At 38.3% G+C, this 20,155-nt stretch overlaps 3 protein-coding genes across 4 annotated transcripts in view; 1 reads left to right on the forward strand and 2 right to left on the reverse strand.

The window, feature by feature from the left end:
- ADAP2 (ArfGAP with dual PH domains 2) overlaps positions 1–354 on the reverse strand; it is a 15,765-nt gene extending 15,411 nt beyond the window's left edge. Inside the window, exon 1 of the mRNA XM_026654568.1 lies at positions 315–354. Within this exon, the coding sequence (XP_026510353.1) occupies positions 315–354 (40 nt within the window). The remainder of the gene's footprint in view (positions 1–314) is intronic.
- TEFM (transcription elongation factor, mitochondrial) lies at positions 60–3,651 on the forward strand. The gene is made up of 3 exons (XM_024192525.1): positions 60–1,725; positions 1,943–2,092; positions 3,161–3,651. Exons 1-3 carry the CDS (start codon positions 1,372–1,374, stop codon positions 3,593–3,595), a joined length of 939 nt encoding a protein of 312 aa, XP_024048293.1. The 5' UTR covers positions 60–1,371; the 3' UTR covers positions 3,596–3,651.
- A 2,342-nt stretch (positions 3,652–5,993) lies between these two features.
- The window catches only part of ATAD5 (ATPase family AAA domain containing 5), a 28,025-nt gene continuing 13,863 nt past the window's right edge, over positions 5,994–20,155 (reverse strand). The window contains exons 11-23 of one of the 2 annotated variants that reach the window (XM_024192580.1): positions 19,217–19,313; positions 16,962–17,047; positions 16,610–16,755; positions 16,415–16,508; positions 15,773–15,943; positions 14,288–14,406; positions 13,367–13,460; positions 12,999–13,063; positions 11,902–12,082; positions 10,653–10,831; positions 9,485–10,317; positions 7,678–7,845; positions 5,994–7,478 (exon numbers count right to left, since the gene is read on the reverse strand). In XM_024192580.1, coding sequence (XP_024048348.1) covers positions 7,400–7,478; positions 7,678–7,845; positions 9,485–10,317; positions 10,653–10,831; positions 11,902–12,082; positions 12,999–13,063; positions 13,367–13,460; positions 14,288–14,406; positions 15,773–15,943; positions 16,415–16,508; positions 16,610–16,755; positions 16,962–17,047; positions 19,217–19,313 — 2,312 coding nt within the window. In that variant the 3' untranslated portion in view covers positions 5,994–7,399. Of the gene's footprint in view, positions 7,479–7,677; positions 7,846–9,484; positions 10,318–10,652; positions 10,832–11,901; positions 12,083–12,998; positions 13,064–13,366; positions 13,461–14,287; positions 14,407–15,772; positions 15,944–16,357; positions 16,509–16,609; positions 16,756–16,961; positions 17,048–19,216; positions 19,314–20,155 lie in introns of both variants that reach the window. The other variant, XM_024192579.1, reaches the window with a different exon arrangement.

Raw genomic sequence — 20,155 nt, forward strand, 5'->3', positions numbered from 1 at the left:
GGGAAGGTTTCCTCAGGGGGTCTTCCTGGGAAGAAGTGTCTCCCCCTTTGTACTGAGCAGGGGGTACCTGGTTATGGGTGATAGGCAACAGCAGAAACCTGCTGCTTGTGAGTTGCCTGGCCCTTATCTGTGCCCTTGGTTGCCCTGCGTCAAGCGCTGGCCTGACACACTAGTCCTGTTGGACTCCTTCCTAGGGGCTGATCAGACAGCACCGAGCATGTTTTGGGGGGTGACAAGATTGATGAAAGAGACACGCTCGCCAGCCCCAGAGAGCTCTTCTTTCTTGTAGCTGGAAGCTCATCTCTTTCACTCACAGAAGTTGGTCCAGTAAACAGATATTGCCTCCTGCACCATGCCCCTCTAATATCCTGGGACTCTCAGGCTACAACTACACTACAAACAACGCTTTCTGGTGATCTTTCAAGGTTCACCCACGTACCCGGTCCAACACTAAAACAAACACGCAGAGTTAAGCCTCCCCCCCGCCCCTCTCCAATGCCTTATGGACAGCCTCATAGTGTAGAGGAGGCCTCTCTGACTGGTGGGGGATTTGCCCTCCAAGGCCCATGGATGACACTGCTCTTCTACTGCTGCTCTTATTCACTATACCTTGATGAATTTACCTTGACAGCCCTGTGGACTAAAGTGGTCCATTTGCCTGCAATAGGCAGTGGCAGTACAAACCCCGCTTCTTCTCCAAAGGGCCTCAAGCCAACCTTGGTTCAGATTAGCAACCTTTATGGCTGAGAGGGTAATTCAGTCTCCATGCTCCTTCGCTCCTGCTGCAACTAGCATCTGGGGAACAGCTAGTAGCAGTTGTGAATGTGACAGTGGTAGCTTTTGTGAAAGTGATACTTACCCCCTAAGAAAGAGACTGAAACAATCCACTAATTTCACAGGTCATTGAACATCTATCCAATGGGTTTGGGTCATTACTTACCAGGGCTAGATTGAAGTGGGGTCATAGAACACTTAATGGGTGGCAATAAATTTCAATAAAAAAACCACCAACACAAATAGCAGAAGTTTAAAATGATGGGTGGCCCTTTTCTCTAACTCTGAATTTTTCTATAACCTGTTTGAAATGTTAGATTTCTGATGACAATTTTAATTAAAGGGAATTAAAAAGCTGGCCAACACTTTTTCTTTGTATGGCACAGAAGTAAATTTGTGAGGTGGGCGCCTCACAATGAAGTATGGATGTATGTGTTCAGTAAGTTAATGAATACACTGTTTTAACTCATTTTTTCTTCAGGAAGGTATTTCTTTCATGTCCCTTTGGGTTCATGTCAGCTTCAGCCCCTGCACCATTCTTGGTGTCAGAAAAAATCAACATCTGCTGTACAACACAACTGTGTCAATTCCCCAACGATGAATCAAACCTTCAAGACACCAAAAGATGCACTCTCTAATTTGTACTCCTCTGAACAACAATCTGCCATCCTGCAAGTGCTCAACACGGCATCTGAGAGAGAACTTTCCGCCATTAAACTATTGCAAGGAAGAAAGTCTGTCAATGTAATTGAGCATAGGGAAAAATATGGACCATTTCAGAACTTGCAGAGTTTATTGAACGTCCCTCTCTTTCAATATAAAACTGTTGTTAAGGTGTGTAACTTTATCCTCAATCCAGCTGAGAAAGGAGATAGAAGAGAGAGAAAAATAAAAGTCACCAGGGCTTCAATGAGGTTTATTAAACCTGAAATAGAGAGAGAGAGGTTGGAGGTATACAACATTTTAAATTTGATTTTTATCAAGAAACTACTTATTTTCAGAGTAAACTTCTGTTATTCCCATAAATCAATTTTAATAATAATTCATCAATGAGTAGATATAATACATTTATTTTAAGAAGTAGTATTTTTCCCAAGACATCAAATAATATTTAGTACTTAGTGATTTACATCTTAAAAATGCATAATTATTTTTTTCTCCTTTTCAGACTTTAAATAGCATTGTGTCTGTTGTTTTTGGCACCCTTAAAATTGCATGGGCTCATGTTGATCGAAATCTAGCAGTTCATGACTGGCAACAAGAAAAGTGTGGTAGATTCATGAAAGGAACCTATATTCCAGCAGTATATCTGGAAGAAGTAAGTAGCGCATGCTTGAAACTTTAATAAGCATCAACTCCTCCCCCTTGTAGCTCTGTTAATCTTAAATTGCTTATTCTTAGGGCTGTCATAGTACAGTATGTAAAAATTGACAATTTTCCAAGGCAGGGCCTTCTTTTTAGCAATTCTTTTAAGCTGTATTTATTTTGCTAGTTTGATCTCATTAGAAATCCTTTAGAGTTGAAAACAGACCCTTATAACATTTGTAAAGAAGAACTGTAACTATGCAATCAACCTTTGATAAAGAATCTAGCAGGTTAGTAGCCCTTAAAATGTATCCTATAGTCAATGTGTGCAGGATGCAGGACTTGAGTTACAGACGGAAATGGGAAGGCTGGCTTCTTTCCAACACTGTTTTTTTGGATCTCTGCAAGTACAAGAGTCTGCAAGAAAGATGCACCCACTCCCTCCCTCTACACTGCAGGTAGACATCCGTGACTTGGGCTCACAGGGCTCAGGCTGTGGGGCTGTTTAATTGTGATGTAGACGTTCTGACTCATGCTGCAGCCCCAGCTCTGGGACCCTCCCACCACACAGGGTCCTAGAGCGTGGGCAATTAAACAGCTCTGCATCCCGAACCCCATATGCCCAAGTCATCTGGCATGAGCCAGCCATGGGTTTTGAATTGCAGTGTAGACATACCCTTAAAGTACTTACAAATGCTAAGGCTGAGCTGCTTGTAATGGCCACTTTACCACAGTATTTATAATCTCTGACACCTTCTTAGTGCAATTTGTGTGTGCTAGAGGACTGATTAACTTTCTCCCATTTTCACCATAATTGCAGTTTCTTTAAATTTAGGCTGAAACAAGTGATCTTCAAAGTAATATAGAAGCAGAGTTTGTCAAAAATGTGCAATTTGGACACTTTTTTCATTGAAATTCCCACAAAGTGGGTAAAGTTCTCATGAAGACTACATTCCACTTTTGACCAGACAGTTATGTTTCTTATAAAAACCACCTTCATTTTTGAGAGACAGTAACCATGAAATCTGTTGCTTTGATTTCTGGTTTAAATTAATCATGCTTATTTGTTTCCCCCTTCTAGATTTCTTCAGTAGTTTCTAAGATTCCTAAAGCTGATCTTTATATTCTGGAAAAAAATGGACTGCCTGCTCAAAATTCAAATCTCTTTCCTATAACATTACATCTTCGCACTGTGGAAGCTATGCTGTATGCCCTATTACAAAAGACATTTATGCAAGATGGCCAGCACAAGGTACTAAGTATGGCCCGAAGCACTGTAGGAAAACACTTTGGATTGATGGTAGGAGACTCTCGGTCTAGTGGAGTGGACCTGGTGAAGCAGTTTCTCTTACAGTCAGTTACCCAAGAACAGCCCCGGTTGTCCTTTCCCCGGAACAAGGTGGTACGTTACAGAAACCTATTTTCTTCAGTCACACAAAACAGAGATGAGGAGATGTGTGATTCATTACTACAGGCTCTAGCCTTCTATGAACTTGTATTAAACAACACTACTTAAACCTTTTGCTGTTATGAGTAGAACCACAATAAACTTACATCTAATGTTTTGATCAAGTATCAGATATTTACTGACACATTAAATGATGTGCTGATGAGCAGAAACCAAGTTTATGTGTGCTGTTCACTGCTATCTATCAAGGCAATCTCAAACTCTGATTTTTCTGTATTCAAAATATCTTTGGAGGACTTGTTTGTCACATGAGGTTATAACCTCAGCTGCAGCAGCTCATCCTCCAAATGAACAGATGCTGATTCTTATGCTTTTCTACACCGGAGTTGTTCCTGATTAATTTTGTGTAGAGACATTTATTCAGGAATAAATGCAGAACCATTCCATGTGTAGACAAACCCTTGTCTACAATCAAATATGATGTGTCTTCCAGAGTGATTGTAAAATAAGAGGTGACCTTCCCCACCCCTCTGGTCACATCTCCAGCAGTATCAGTCTACTTTCCTCCTAGTCTTTCCACTTGCCCCAGTGATCCCATCCTGATCTCCCTTGTGCCAACTCCCATCCTCTGACTCTCCCCTCATACAAACATGTTTTAGTCTCTCCCATCTTAAACAAATCCACCCTTGACTCTACTTGTCTCTCCAACTACTGCTCCTTCTCCCTCTTGATAGACACTCTGGGACTGGTGGTGAACACTTTGGACTTGACATGTTCCAAGGGAAGGGCTGGAGTAGCTGAGGAGTAACATACCCTATCAGGCCAGAGGCCCACACTGATCAGCCACTGGGTAGCGCACCTCATCAAGCTAGCATATCTCAGCTTTTTGTTATTCCTGGGGGCATTCTGCACCAAAAAATTAAATATTCTACACACAATTTTAAAATTCTGCAAATTTTGTCAAAATAACACTACATAATCACCCCACTTTCAATTATTTTGGTAATTTATTTCAAAATACCTGTCAGTGAGTATGTCTAACAGTACAGACACACAAAAATTCCTCCAGTGGTAGAGAGTTGAAGAAACCTCTAGGACAACCCAATTCCTGTTTCTCTGGGAGAGGGGCAGAGCCCAGCTGGGGGGCAAGACACCCACAACCCCTCCCTCCCAGAGCCCACCTGCATCCCTTCCCCCCCGCACCCCCAGGGTGACCAGATGTCCTGATTTTATAGGGACAGTCCCGATTTTGGGGGCTTTTTCTTATATAGGCACCTATTACCCCCCACCCTGTCCCGATTTTTTACACTTGCTATCTGGTCACCCTAGCCAATACACCCAAACCACCTCCTCCCCAGAGCCCCGCTGAGGGGCCCCCCCTTGCCCAGATGCCTGTCCCCCTCCCTCCCAGAGATCCAGAGGGAGAAAAAGCCTGATGCTCAATCCCAGGCTTGCATGGATTTGCCTACATGCTGCCCTCTCCTTCCCTCAGGGCATACTGGGAACTGCAGCTGCCAGGAACCCTCTAGTTCAGGGGTCGGCAACCTTTCAGAAGTGGTGTGCCGAGTCTTCATTTATTCACTCTGATTTAAGGTTTCGTGTGCCAGTAATACATTTTAACATTTTTAGAAGGTCTCTTTCTATAAGTCTATAATATATAAGTAAACTATTGTTGTATGTAAAGTAAATAAGGGTTTTAAAATGTTTAAGAAGCTTCATTTAAAATTAAATTAAAATGCAGAGCCCCCGGACCGGTGGCCAGGACCCGGGCAGTGAGAATGCCACTGAAAATCGGCACACGTGCCGTAGGTTGCCTACCCCTGCTCAAGTTCTCTCTCCCTCCCCCCAGCAGTGTCTTGTGTGTGCAAGCTGGGCTCTGCCATGTTCAGTGGCAGTTAGCAGCACTGCATCCCATTTCTGTAGGGGAAAGGAAATTCTGCTTGCACGTTAATTTTTGCAAAATTCTGCATTGTGCAGAATTCTTCCAGGAGCATTATGTGCACCATCAGTGGCATTAGAGGCATAAGGGGCGTGTGTGTGTGTGTGGGGAGAGGGGAGGCAAAAGGCAGAACTGCAGCACTTCTTGGGTGGAATATTTTTTTGCGGGGGGAAAAAATTCTGCACTGGACATGAAATCTGCGCATGCACAGAATTCCCCCAGGAGTAATAAATGAGGGAGTGGTTGAGAGCTCATCCAGAACTGTAACACCAAACATTACGCTGAGGCCATGCGGGATGCATGTTCCCCTTTCCTCCCCACAAAGAGGACCCAGGGACACTACCCCCACATCTGGGTAGAGGAAGCACCTGAAAAACTTTGAACATTTTTGGCAGGTTGGGGTTTTGTGGCTTTTTTTGTGTTACCAAAAACAAGCATACTTTCTAAACCTAAAAATAAATAATCTGAAATAGGATTAGGATTTGTGTAGTATTAAAACCTTTAAATGGGTTATAGCTACATAAATAACCGTATACAGTAGACACTGTGAAGATAAGTACACATTTACAAACAGTGGGCATATTTTATTCTTTACAAAACTGTACAGAATCAATTGATATTTAAAATATCTAGTGCGTTTAGACCCTTGATACAACTTAAGAGTTGTTTAGCTACCATTTAATAAATATACACCACATTCTGTTGCTTGAAATCCTGCACTAATCTTAAAATAACAATTTACTTTGTCATAAGCATGTTCAGAAGTTAACTATAATAGAAAGAAGCCAGGAAAATGTAGGGTGAAAAAGCAGCTAGAGGGTGCTAAAACAACCGTTCTCCTCAAAAGTTACAGGAATGTCTAATGAATTGATGTGCAATTTTGTGTCCCTATACTGAACCTTACATGTCAGTCTTTAGAGCAACACTCCAAACGTGATATTGGCTGTGAAAAGAGGGTATTTAAATAAATGTGTCATTTAGAAAAAAATACTTTCAGGTGATAAAAGGCAGGGGGTTTAGATTACATTTTAAATCTTACCTATCATACTGCCAGAATATAGAGAGTTGTACCAAGGTCTCACCCACACATTTATTTCCTTTCAAATATAAAACAGATTTTAACCTCAGGTAACTGGGCTGAAATCTTTCAAATATAAAATACAATATAAAAAAATAGAACACAATATACAAGATTACCAGAAGTTATATGTTACTAAATAATTCAGAAGTAATACAGATACAGAAGTGTTATTTTCAAAATTTTGCCTAATCTGTTTGGGCCCCATCTCCGACTATAGTAAACATTTTCTCCCCATTTAAGATAAACATACTGGCCTGGCAACTGTAAATAAAATGCATGGAATAAAATGAAACTGAGGTATACAAATATGCAAATTATGAGGCACAGTACTTCAATTTATTTCATTTTAAGCATTTTTTACTCAATTTTTCCTAATATATTATTGTGATTAGTTAGAGGCTTACAGTTTTTACAAAAGTCTTGCATCAGGCAGGTTATTTGGCAACTCTTTTGAAGATCCAGGCTGAAACCACTGCCTATGCCAATGAAGCAGTCTTCTCATGGAAAAACACTTTCTTTGAGTGGAACTTGTGGCAATGGTTCATTACTCAAGCACCTCTTGCTACCCAATACATGGATTAATTCTCCTTAATGGAAAGTGCACCTTTAGGGCAGCAATCAGAGGAAAGAATTATAAAGTGGTCCCGAAAGGTGCACAGATAGACTAAATGCTTTTGAACACACTTGGAGTAGATAGAAGCACCAAAAGAACCCACATTTGGATTGTGGAAAGCAATACTATCACAGCAGAAATATACAGTTTGCATTTTTAAATACTCAAAGATTTAATATACAAATCACTCTTTGAATATACAATAAAAACTAAATGATATGGTAAAATCAAAGTACCATATAGACCAGTCTGTACAAGACACTACTCGTATAAAATATTTTAAGGGAAGTCAGCTGCCAGACTGTAAACTGTTTCTTTGGGTATTTCAAGATGAATTCCTTCAAGATAATGCAGGAACCTGTCAAAAGAAATCAGAGTGAACAGAAGAGGATTGATAATGTCCATTTTCAAAAATTAGGCAATGATTTTGAATGCAGCACATTTAAGAGACAAACTGTTCATGCATTCATTTGATGAAGTTACTTGATAAATGTTTCTAAAGTTTACTAAACACTATCATGCTAAAATGTAACAGATTAGGGTAAACCTAAACCTACCTTCTTTTAGTCTTCCCTTGTTCTTTAAGTTTCTCTGACCTACAAATATTGCGGAGGGTGGGCAGGTATTCAGTTATACTAGCCTGCCTGTTAACCAGGCTTAAAGGAGTTCTAGTGGAAAATACAGTTTTGATGATTTCCAGCCTCTTCTGTGCTTTTCTGTGAATGCTGAAAGGAAGGAGAATGAATCCTTATTATTTCTTGTTCAAACACACAAAAGTACCAGTATAACTCCATGAGGATCAAAAACACTGATTTAAAACTCCACAGAAATCACAGTTGCCAACTTTCATGCAGTGAATAGGCATCCAGCTTTCACAATAAGCCAAAAAAATCAAGCTAATCTCATTTCAAAACAAGGTCAAAACAAGCCAATCCCTAAGAACCCCAACACTCTGTGACTAGATCCCCCCGGTGTGCAGTCTGGGACTGTGGTGGGCCTGCTGTGCACCCCAGACTCTCTCCCCCCCCTTGCCGGGAGCCGATAAAAAAAAAGAAGCAACAAGCTAGAACAAACTACAAGCCACTTGAGCGAAAATCAAGCCCAATTTCTGTGGTTTTTTTGCGGGTTTGGCATGTCTGGTCACTACCCAAAAATGCCCCAAACTATGATTATTACACAGTACTAAATCATCTTATGACTCCAGGAATCTTAGGATCAAAATCTGACTTGTAGGCTGTGTGTAGACCCCCCCAAAAAAAGCCACAGCCAGAGGAGGGACCACAAGACAGAAACTCTCTGCTCTGCAGATTGTCCAAGTTCATCCGTGAAAAGAAGTTTTGAGGGAGGTCTTTCTAGGCATGGTCCTCATTTATGTTAGACACAGACACCCCTCCCCCCCAAACATCTGTTCTTGGCAGCAAAGTGCCCTGTGTTGGGGCTAGCCAGGATACAGGCTTCACACTATATCACACTAATTTTTTCATGTCACAACGTGTGCCCATTTTAGACCTTTGCGTCATTTTGATACCATCTAAATACAGGTCAACACATTTTTACATTTGAGCTCAATCAGGCAGAGTGACTTGTTTTAAAACAATTTGGAATGGCTAGAAGATTTATTTCTCCATGTATCTATTTTTACAGTAATTAGTTAAGTAGTTAAGTATTCTTTACCATATGTGACAGAAGTTGGTATAATAGGTGATTACTCTGTTTTAGACTAAAATCAAACCTTTATATTAATACTTGTTAACATTAATAAAGACAATTTGCTCTAATGCCATATTCAAAGTTTTTCTTCTCTTGATTTTAAAAGACATACTACAAAAACATCCACATTTGATCTAGTTTTAATGGTCTCAGGCCCCAATCCTGCAAAAGATATGCATGTAATTTGGACTCACAATGACACTATTCACATGAGTAAAGTTATGCACATGCATAAGAGCTTGCAGGATTAGGCTTGCAGGCAGCATCAGTTTGCCTATTCCACTTAATTCTCTAAAATGTGTGGTCTTTTCCAGGCAAATACTCAATTTTTATAGCAGACCAGAATAGTGCTAACACTCATGAGCAAGCTTATTATAACCAGTTGATTCAAAACAATGGAGGACTTTAAAAAAATCTTAAGTATAGATTACTATTAGAAAAAAAAGTTCTTAAAAATGAAAAATATCTTGCCACTGTCCTTTCTGAGGTGTATAGAAATTAACAATAGGCATACTGGGCCATTTGTTTTTATCCACAAGTCCACATCCAAGAAACAGTACAAATATTAGTGGGATGAGGGCTGGTGAATCCTTCCTCTCCCCAGCTGATATTTGTACTGCATTGCAATGTACGTTAGTGAGGTTTTAGTCTTACCTTAGATCAGCCGATTGACCAAAGTATACATCATTTCTGTCTTTTGAAATATGCAGAGTAATTTCCTCAATTTGATCTCTTCCTAGTGTTTTACAGGGGTTCAAGGAGGCTTCCATGCTTTGTGAAATACTAGTAGAGCACTTATTAAAACTGAGTGCTTCTACAACTGCCTTTAGTTCACTACAGCTTTGAGAACTCCACCAATCAATGTTTTCTGTACTAAACTCATCAGAAAGACCATTTTTAATCTTGCCATTTGTCCAATTAAACCCTTCATTTTTACAAAACTCTTTTGGTTTCATTACATTAGTGTTTAGGCAGCAATCTAAGAAAGACATGTTCTCCACAAATTCAGTTAGTGAATTTAGACAATGAGACGCAAGAGCAAAGCTTTTTTTCCTTTCCGGGATTTCAGTGTTGAATTGTTTTTCTTTTTCGTTCATCATAAATTTTAATCCAACTTTGTTTTCTTCCAAGCATGATTCAGGAATGTCTGATGGCAAAGTTATAAATTCAGCAGAGTAGTTCAATTCAGTATCAAATAAATCACTATCATCCAATAAAGCAATCTTTCTCTGGTGCTTCATCCTTTTAGGCTTTTTGACAGGGGTAGCTTTTTCAGAGTAATCACTATCAAGAGGAATGTCATATGAAGAATTTGCTGTAGTCCTTTTAAATGAAGGATTAGAATTTTGTGTTGGCCCTGGAAGAACATGAACTGGTAAAGGCAGAATAAATTCAAGGTTACTATATATAAAATCGACTTTCTTCATCTGGAATTCTGTGAGCAGCTGTATCAGTTTACTCCATTCTTCTGTTGTTGTGATTTTATGCTGTAAAAACAATGTATTACCATAATTGCTTTAATAAATGAAATATGAACCACAGTATGTTATTACACAAAGCTGCCTATTCACATACACCTCAGTGGTAATCAGCCAAGGGATTGTATATTATTGGGTTACTGAGGATTTCCCAATTTGGTTTTTACATAATCCCTGAAGCAGACCTTTTGAAGATTGTGGCTAAACATTTTTGTAAGATAATTGTGTTTGCTATAAATGCTACAGAAAATCATCAGAACATATAAAGAGCTATAGCAAATCCACATATGTTTCAGATAAAATTAATTCAAAATATTAGCAACCAGACCTAATCATGAAGATACCTTAAGAAATGAAAACAAATCTTCTGAAGGCAAAAAGATGTTCTTAAGGCCGAGCAAAGTCTCTATGAAGCCAGTATCGCATTTTGGAAGCTCCATCTCAGTTTGAGGAAGATCATTCTCGGAACCAGTGTTTTCAGTACAAGTTATCTGATCTATTCCTTCTGGCTCCTCTCCTCCTACTACACAGAAGATATTAGGTTTTACTTATAAAGTAAACAAGTTGTGCATGAAAATTCAGTGCTTAAATTATCCCTTTGTTGTCTCAGGTCATTCTTTTGCATGCTAAAAAAATAAATCCTATTTATATTTTGACTTCTTATTGTAATGTTGAATATTACTGACTTTCCAATTACCGACGTCCCCTTACCCATGTTTGTTCACTCTTCCAAATCTCTCCCTTCCCCTTCTTCCTCCTTTGCTACCTCTCCATTGTAAGCAATCAACTCAATCTCTGCCTCTTGCTCCTTCTGTCCCCCTTTAGGGTATATCTACACTGCGATTAGACACTCAAAGGCTGGCCTGAGCCAGCTGACTTGAGCTGCTGAGCGCAGGCTAAGGGGCTATTTAATTGCCGTGTATACATTCAGGCTGGGACCCTCCGATCTCTCAGAATCCTAGAGCCCGGGGTGCAGCCCAAGCCCAAAAACCATCTACACTTCAATTAACTAGCCCCTTAGCCCAAGCCTGCTGGCATGGGCTAGTCATGGATTTTTTAAATTGCACTTTAGACCTACCCAGACTCTTCCTCATCCACTGAAAATCCTCACTTCCTTTTAGGGCCAGGTTTTGCCTTTTCCCCCTTCTTCCTTTCTCCCAGTCTGTTATCTTATCCATACCTTCCCAGCCCCTCTCCTTTTTTCCCCAAGCAGCACTCCTGTGTTGGTCTAACTGCAGTCCGAGGTGCCTATAATCATGGCTGCCTAACTCCCTATGCTGAGAGGGAACTAGGTTGGCTCTCTGCTCTGCCCACTCTTGTAGCTCATAAGAAGAATGAGAAGGGGTAATAACCATGAAAAGCCTTAATCTCAGACACAATTGTGAAGGGCAATAAACAGGTGCAATAAATGCAGACGTCAAAACTTCCAGTCCCTTAATTATTGTAAATATACTGTGAGAAAAAAGCCTAAAGTAAAATTGTTGATTGTCTAGACTTCTGTCAGAAAACTGTCACATATTCAATGGTTCTTCATCTTAGAATGAATCTTAATTTGTTATATTATGGCTGTTCTTTAAAATTAGATCAACTTACCATGCAGTGCTAAACTTTTTTCTTTCAAGCATCCACCGCCGCTCCTAACCCAAAATTGTAGATAAAGAACACTTTGTCTGATGTCACAGTTATTTGTGGTTAACAAAGTAGCAAAGTCTTTTAAATCCGTTCGTAGATTCTCAGCCAAACAGAGCACTTGTAGATAGCTAGCTACGTTTACCTAGAATAAAACATATGAGAAAAACCCGTTGAAAGAGAACACAATTATCCATTCAGACCATGGCTAGTCACACTAGAAGCAAATTACTTTTGTATACTGTAACATGCCAAGAAATTCCCTCCTATCTAGTGTTCTCTCTGGCAAAGAGGACTAAAATTGCTGGTAGACAGAATGGTGATCCTCAAACCCAACTCTAATTCCTACTGTGTGTACACAGAAGGAGGCATCACCATACTGGACTTCACAGCAAATGGGAGTGTAAATTCTTCTGCATGGGTTCCTTCAACACCTAACGGTGACCACTTTCATTACCATGGAGGGCCCCCACGATCAGTAGTATTTACAGAGCAACATTTGGCCTAGAGGATTTTCTTTCCATTAACTCTTATCAGCAGGTGGTCTAGCAGATTTAAAATCCAAAGACTGGAAAGTGAAGGGAAAAGAACAAAAATATTTTATTTTCAAAAATTAGATTCAAGTCTGATTTTAATTTTTTTTTTGAAGTTTTTAAAAAATAGGTTTTTTAATATACATTTGGCCTTAATTAAAACTATTTGCCAGTATATATATATATATATCATCATATTGGGCTGTTTCTTTTATATAAATACCCTGCAGTAAGGTTCTTTCAGTGACTGACACTAATTTTGGCAAAATCAAGTCTTTAAAATGGAACTTCTACAGATATAAAATATTCTGTATCTTGTATGAAATTGTTTACTTTAGTCTGAAAATAAATCCTTGTACAGAAGTGAAAAGTAATCCATTTTCTGTGGTAATATAATGGATTACATATAACTTGTTAAACCTACAAATTAAAAGTTACAAACTCAAATTTTAGGTTTTCAGTTATGCTAATTAAATCCTAAACTAAAATATATTAACATTATCTGTATTCCAAAAGAAAAAGACTTACCAAAGAGGGTGTTTTAAAGTTGATTTCTTCAAAGTAACCATCAAACATTAAACTAAAAGTTGGATCTACACAAAAGATAAAATTTCACAAGGTTTAATTTTGTATCTTCAGAACTATTTTTCCTTATTTTTTAAAGCAGCCATCAAGAAAACAGCAGTGTCTTCACCTTAATATTCAAATATACTATTTGTAAAATAATCCTTTGTAAATATAAAAACACAGTTACTGTTTCAATAGAGAACGCCAGACACATTAACTTTGCATTAATGTTTCCATCCTAATCTATCTGACCCTGATACTGTAATCAGATTTATCCAGGTGGACCCTTAAATCTGCAGAGTCCCATTACTGAAATAAGTATTACTCACCATTTGTAGTAAGAATTACAGGCCTCTTTGCAGTGGCCATGAATGTCTTTATTGCACTTAGAAACCCAGCATCTTCATCAAATATTATATCAACCTATAGAAAGTACAAATAAAGTGGAAAATGTTTAGTAATAGTTTCATAGTTATGTAAAATCATGTAGTTTATTTTAACAGTGTCCAGCTTTTACCATTAATATAATTTTCACCTAAACACAGTGAAGCTAAGGAAATATAGTTGCTACAAATAAAACCCACTAGTTTGTACCTAAAGCTTTTAGGACAAAGTCTTATATGTTCAAGTTTTGCAATATTTTATAGCATTGTAGTAGTGATGTTATTGTTAGGGCACTAACTTTCTCCAAATTACATTTTGAGCTGTAGTTTCCCACGCTCATTCTAAACCAAAACAAAATTTTATTTTTATTTGGGGGAGAGGGATAGGTGTGGAGGAAGTATCATAAAAGCCATTCAGCTCTTTATGTTAAAATATGAAAAAAAAAAAAAAATCTTTTAATCCCTGCTTAGAAATGCTTTAAACATTATTTGGTACTTGGAGAATTTAAAAAACAAACTTCACACATTGTATTTATGGTTCTAAATAAGAATCTAATAGGTTTGACAGAATTAAAGAAATTTAGTTTAGAACAGCCTTGCAAAATTTTATTTGTTAATTTGCATACTCTGAGTAACTTTTTGATGGGTGGATAAATATATAAGTAGGTTTCTTCACTCTTAATCATCGTGGTACAAAATTAGTAAATTTTTCATCTGGGATAATTTTTGCAAGTCTGGTTCAGAAATACCTATATGGGTGAAATGACCTCTAACTGAATTAGTTTAAAGGTGGATAATAATCCTTATACTTAAATAAATATGACTGAAATATTAATTTTTCACATCAGTGACACATTTAAGTTTTACCTCTTCAAAGAGTATCAGAGATGTTGCATTTTTTTTGTTGGGTTCCTCTCCTCCCACTTCCTTGTTTGTTGACTTAGTTTGAATATCCACTTTTTCTTTAGTGGAATTCTGAGTATTTGCTGCATATAGACAGAGAATGAGCCATAAGATTAATGTAAAGTTAAAAGATTATTCAAGCAGTTTAATAGGCAATTGTACAATGCATTAGTTCCCTAGCAATGCCCTGTACGTATGAAGTGGAAAAAAAAAAAACTGCATCAACATAAATATTCAAACACACCTATTTTCTTTGCTGATGTCTCTAGAGGACAATGATCTGCATAGGTTCCTGGGGATTACTGACTATTTGGGAAATGCTGACTGCCCAAGGTGCATTAACTCTTAAAAATAAAAATTAGATAGGAGAAACTCATTAGGATATCTAGTCCATGCAGGATTGTTGGCTGCTGTAATGCTTTCTTTCTCCTATTCTTTATCAGAATACATAGGCCCAGTCCTGCAAAGACAAACACTTGCTTAACTTTCCACAAGTGAACAGTCTTATTGAAGTCAATGAGGCTACTCACTTTGTAAAGCACATACATAAGTCACCCCCCTGAGCGTCATAAGTTACACCGACATAAGCGCCAGTGTGGACAGTGCTATGTCGGCGGGAGAGCTTCTCCTGCCAACATAGCTTCTGCTGCTCCCGGGGGCTAGAATAATTAAGCTGACGGGAGAGCTCACCCCCTCAATTTAGAACGGCTACATTAAAGAGCTTACAGCAGTGCAGCTGTGCCCATGTAAACTCTCTAGTGTAGCCATGCCCTAAGTGTTTGCAGTAACTGGGCCTTTCCAGGGAAGGACCCTTTCCTATTATGTGTTCATACAGCACCTAAAGAAAGGGGCCCCAATTTTGGATGGGGCCTCTAGGAACTACTATGATACAAATAATGTATTTTCTAGTGCTTTGTCTAGTCTGTGTCGTAGATGATTATTATTCCTCAATATTTAATGTTATCCATTTCTATACATGCTAGCCTATAGTTGGGATGTTAGAATGCCTACAAACAGTTTAAAACGGTGGTGGGCAACCTGCGGGCTGCACGTGGCCCGTCAGGGTAAACTGCTGGCAGGTTGTGAAACAGTTTGTTATTTTGACTGTCTGCAGGCATGGCCACCCGCAGCTCCTAGTGGCTGCGGTTCGCCATTCCCGGCCAATGGGAGCTGCGAGATGCGGCGCGGGCCGCAGGTTGCCCACCACTGGTTTAAGGTATGCATTTGCTTATCATACTCTCTTGCATTATATTGTCTCTGAAGATGTTTACACAGTATGATTCATCGATTCCAAGGAAAAAAGGGACCACTGTGGTCCTCTCATCTGACCTCCCGTACAACGCAGGCCAGACAACTTCCCCCAAATTCCTTTTGAACTACATCGTCTTAAAATCTAACAATTTTTCCAACCCCAAACAGAGTAACCCCATTATAAACAGTAATACCTACCTTTGTTTTTTGCTTGAGATTTTACTATTTCTTCATTACTCTCAGGCTTAGAAGATATTTTGAAATAATTTGCTAATGTTTTAGGGGGTAAACTTCGTTTTAATCCTGTTCCTTTGGGTGAAAGTGGAGGTTTTCTTGGTGAAATAGCTTTCCTGGGAGAATTTATTTTTTCTGAAAGACAAGGTTTACATTAGCCTTCAACTTCTCAAATACTTCTCAGGTAAACTGACAACAGGGTTTCGTTCAGCTATTTTGTATGTAGTACAAGATAGTCTAACGTAAGCAGCAGTACGCATAGTTACTTTTCTTCTTGTTTTTGTTAATTCACCTATGGTTAACATCCCATACAAGTGCTGCAGCACTTATTCTACAATGCAGAAACAATTATTGGGGATAATCAAATTAAAAGTCACTGTAAAACAGTGTAATTCAGTAAATAGAGTGGGGTGGGTTTTTTTGGCCTGAACCAGTGAAGCAAAAACATTCAGAGTCTGACAAAACTGAGTTTACCACTTTTTATATGAATGTCTTTTAGCTTCCTTCTGATGGCCTCAAAGGAAAAGGTAAGATAAATGCCACACTTACTTGGAGACTTAGTGCTGCTACAACTGTTAAAGAAGCAAGGTTTATGTGCATTTACACCTTGTTTGTCCACTTGATGAGACTGAGTAGCCTCCTTTAGCTGAGATAGGATCTGTCTACCACTTCGCTGGCAAGAGGCATTAACTTCAAATATCTGCAAGAATAATTTATTAAAAGGGAATTCAAGGATTCAGTATTTAAAAAGTTGTTTTTATACTTCTACATACAAATTAGATAAGCAGATTAAAAACAAACCTTAAAACCAAGCTCCTGAGCACAAGCATACACTGCAGCAGTCTTTCCCACCCCTGACGGGCCAGTAATCAGCACAGTATTGCAGAGAGTATTCTCTTCCTCACTCTCAGATTTGTCATCTTTAAAATCCATGCTGTCCATCGAATCTACACAATTATTTCAACCAAAGGAAACAATTTAATAATCATTTTAACCATTATCAATTCTAGCCATTTCACATCAGAGGGAAATAAGACAGCGTGAACATAGAATACTTTCCATATTTCAAAAAAACAATTTAAAATATTTTTCAAACAAAGAGTGTATGTCTTTTAAAATCAGTATTTTGCAAAATGTGGAAAAATTCCAGCACCTTGCTGACTCTCTGTGTCATCTTTTTCATTCTTCTGATTTCTTTTTTCCTCCCAATCAGCTCTTTTTTTCCATTCTTTCAGCCAACTACAGAAAAAAAACCCAGAAGAGAGATATTAAATATTACTCAATAAACTGACCCAAGTTCAGATGGAATAGTTCAGAACTCTTTTCAAGGATTCCTTCTTCACTCTCCATTTATTCAAGCCAACTGTAGAAACAATTATATTCATTTTTTTCAAAGAAGTATTTGAAATAAACCACAGAGAATAGTGAGACTGATCAAACAGATCAATTAGTAGTTTATTATTCTAAAGTAAATGGTTTTTAGTAAAACACTCAATGTATGTCTTTGTTAGGGTTTTGTTGAGTTCAGAATCTGAATTATTCATTCCCCAGAAACATTGCATTTTACTGTTAAGGCACAATTGATGCTATTACTAAAACTGACAAACTGCCATGATTACAGAGGATGGTCTAAATATTAAACATGCATTTTAAAGGTACGTTCTCTTCACAAAGATTGCTGTTAGTCCTAGTGGTGTTGAGTCACAGACACTTATCTAGGAGTATGATGAAGATCAATTAGGTTTACTACAGGTCCCCAAAACACTTGTCAGATAACATCTTTTAGTCACCACCCGACCTGGGCTGCAATTAGTTACCATTTGTTTAAAATACAGAGCCTTTCATTTGCATCATAAATGAAAAGTTCTAATATAGCACAAATGGTTGTAACAAAAATCATTACCATAAAACAACTATTTGATGGTCTCTGAGACATGAATTGTGGAGGCAGTTTCATCATTAGGGGACAAGTGCTGGGAAACTGCATTGATAGATGCAACCAAAAAATTAGGCGTCCCTATCAGAAGAGCCACCACAATAACTAGCACCCATCTAGGCAGTCTCAAAAGAAGAGCAAAAAGGATTGGATGATCATGAGGACTAAACCATCCTCCATCCTGAAAATAATCTCCTTTTTATAATATATGTGTCAGGTTGAGGCATATGTGTAAAAAACCATGGGAGAGCTCTGACTCCTGTTGCACGTTATGCCCATTGTGTATAAATAAAAGATTTCAGTCCCCACTGCTATCAATCTGACAAAATTAAATTTACTGAAATACTAGAAAGCCTGAATATTGGAAACATTTCACTCCATCCAGAATCCAATCTAGAAATTCAGTGTCTGTTGTGCTTTAGTGCCAGAAGGCCCCAATCCTGATTTAGACTCCAATACACTACCACAGGGGTAGGCAACCTATGGCACGTGTGCCGAACGTGGCACGCAAGCTGATTTTCAGTGGCACTCATACTGCCCGAGTCCTGGCCACCGGTCCGGGGGGCTCTGCATTTTAATTTAATTTTTAAATGAAGCTTCTTAAACATTTTAAAAACCGTATTTACTTTACATACAACAATAGTTTAGTTCTATATTATAGACTTATATAAAGAGACCACCTAAAAACATTAAAATGTATTACCGGCACATGAAACCTTAAATTAGAGTGAATAAATGAAGAGTCGGCATACCACTTCTGAAAGGTTGCCGATCCCTGCGCTACCATAAAATAACTTAGGGATAGCAGATCATTTTATATCAATTGGCATTAAGCTTGTTTCCACAGTATTGCAAAAATCTTATTGCAACACAATACTAAACACTGTAGATCTTAAAAAAGACCCCAAGTATTGTGATGTTCAGAATTATTTTGTTAAGACAACAAGCATAAAAATGTAAGGCTGGAAGGGGCCTCAGGAGGTCATCTAGCCCCCTGCACTGAAGCAGGACCAAGTATACCTAGACCATCCCTCACAGGTGTTGGTCTATCTTGTTTTAAAAAAATCTCCAACAATGTGGATTCTACAACCTCCATTGGAAGCCTATTCCAGTGCTTAACTATCCTTATAGTTAGAATTTTTTTTTTTAAATATTTAACCTGTCCAACCTTGATGTCATCTGCAAATTTCATAAGCATACTTTCCACTCTGTTATCCAAACCATTAATGAAACTATTGAATGGTACTGTACCCAGGACAGACCCTTGTGGGACATCCTCCCAATCTGACAGTGAACTATTGATAACTATTCTGAGTATGGTCTTTAAACCAGTATTGCATCCACCTTATAGTAATTTAGTATAGGCCACAGTTCCCTGGCTTGCTTATGAGAATGACACGTGGGACAGTCTCAAAAATCCTCATTAAAATCAATGATAGGTTTATAATAGGATACATTTTCTCATATCTGACCTGTGTAACTTTTTTATTTCTGTTGAGTTCCCTATAAGTTCACCGGAGTCCTGAGGTTGATATTTTTCTGTCCAGAGCACATCTTCCTTTTCACCACCTATAGCGTAGAAAATAGAAATTGTCCATTTTAAACATTTCTGCATCTAGAAAAACTAAGCAAGCTGAGTTCAATTTTACAGCAGGCTTTTTGGAGGAACACTGGAATTAAGAGAATAAGATGGGGAAAATGGACCAACTCACACAAGCAAAAAAGAGCCAAGACACTTCTCAACAAGTGCTTAGAGTCAAACGCTGGTCGTTGCGCACAGCCTGAGTAAGTGGGCTGTGTGCAGGGGATTACATGAAAGTTGGGGGGTAAAGGCAAAGAAAAAGAAAGAACAGAATTCACACTGTTGGAGGATCATGCGCACACAAACATCCAAGTTCATGACAGTCTCTATGCATAGATTCATAGAGTTTAAGACCAGAAGGGATATCCATATCACAGACCATTAAATTTCACCCAGCTATCCCTTTATTGGGCCTAATAATGTACGTGTGCGTGTGTGTACACATACACATGGGGCTAAACAGGATGAAAATAATTATTTTTAAAAAATCAGTGACCATTTTTTTTTTAATTAAAATTGGCTATTTTATTTGCATGTTACTAGTTCTTTACTTTCTTCCCATTTCATATAGTCTTTCTATAGTGGATATTTTGTTTCTTTAACTAGTTTCCTAGTGGTCAATAGAATTTCAGATTTTACTGAAAGATTTTTTTTCGGCAAAAAAGTTTCACATTTAAAATGATTATTTACAGTGAAAAAGACAAATCTAGGACCTCATTAATATCCTTGCTGTGAGAACAGCACAAATTAACACAAAATTGATAAGCAGATAACCTCTGCTACATTTGCAACCAACACTACCTTCTGATATGCTGAACTTCCACATGTC

Source organism: Terrapene carolina, unplaced genomic scaffold, assembly GCF_002925995.2.
Source record: "Terrapene carolina triunguis isolate 2854851 unplaced genomic scaffold, T_m_triunguis-2.0 Scaffold192, whole genome shotgun sequence".
Lineage (NCBI taxonomy): Eukaryota > Metazoa > Chordata > Testudines > Emydidae > Terrapene > Terrapene triunguis.

Bases quoted from the DNA above. Each gene is read 5' to 3' on its own strand.
- TEFM (XM_024192525.1), top strand. From the start codon at position 1,372: ATGAATCAAACCTTCAAGACACCAAAAGATGCACTCTCTAATTTGTAC. The intron at 1,726-1,942 runs GTATACAACATT...TCTCCTTTTCAG, and splicing joins TAGAGAGAGAGAGGTTGGAG to ACTTTAAATAGCATTGTGTC. The intron at 2,093-3,160 runs GTAAGTAGCGCA...TCCCCCTTCTAG, and splicing joins CAGCAGTATATCTGGAAGAA to ATTTCTTCAGTAGTTTCTAA.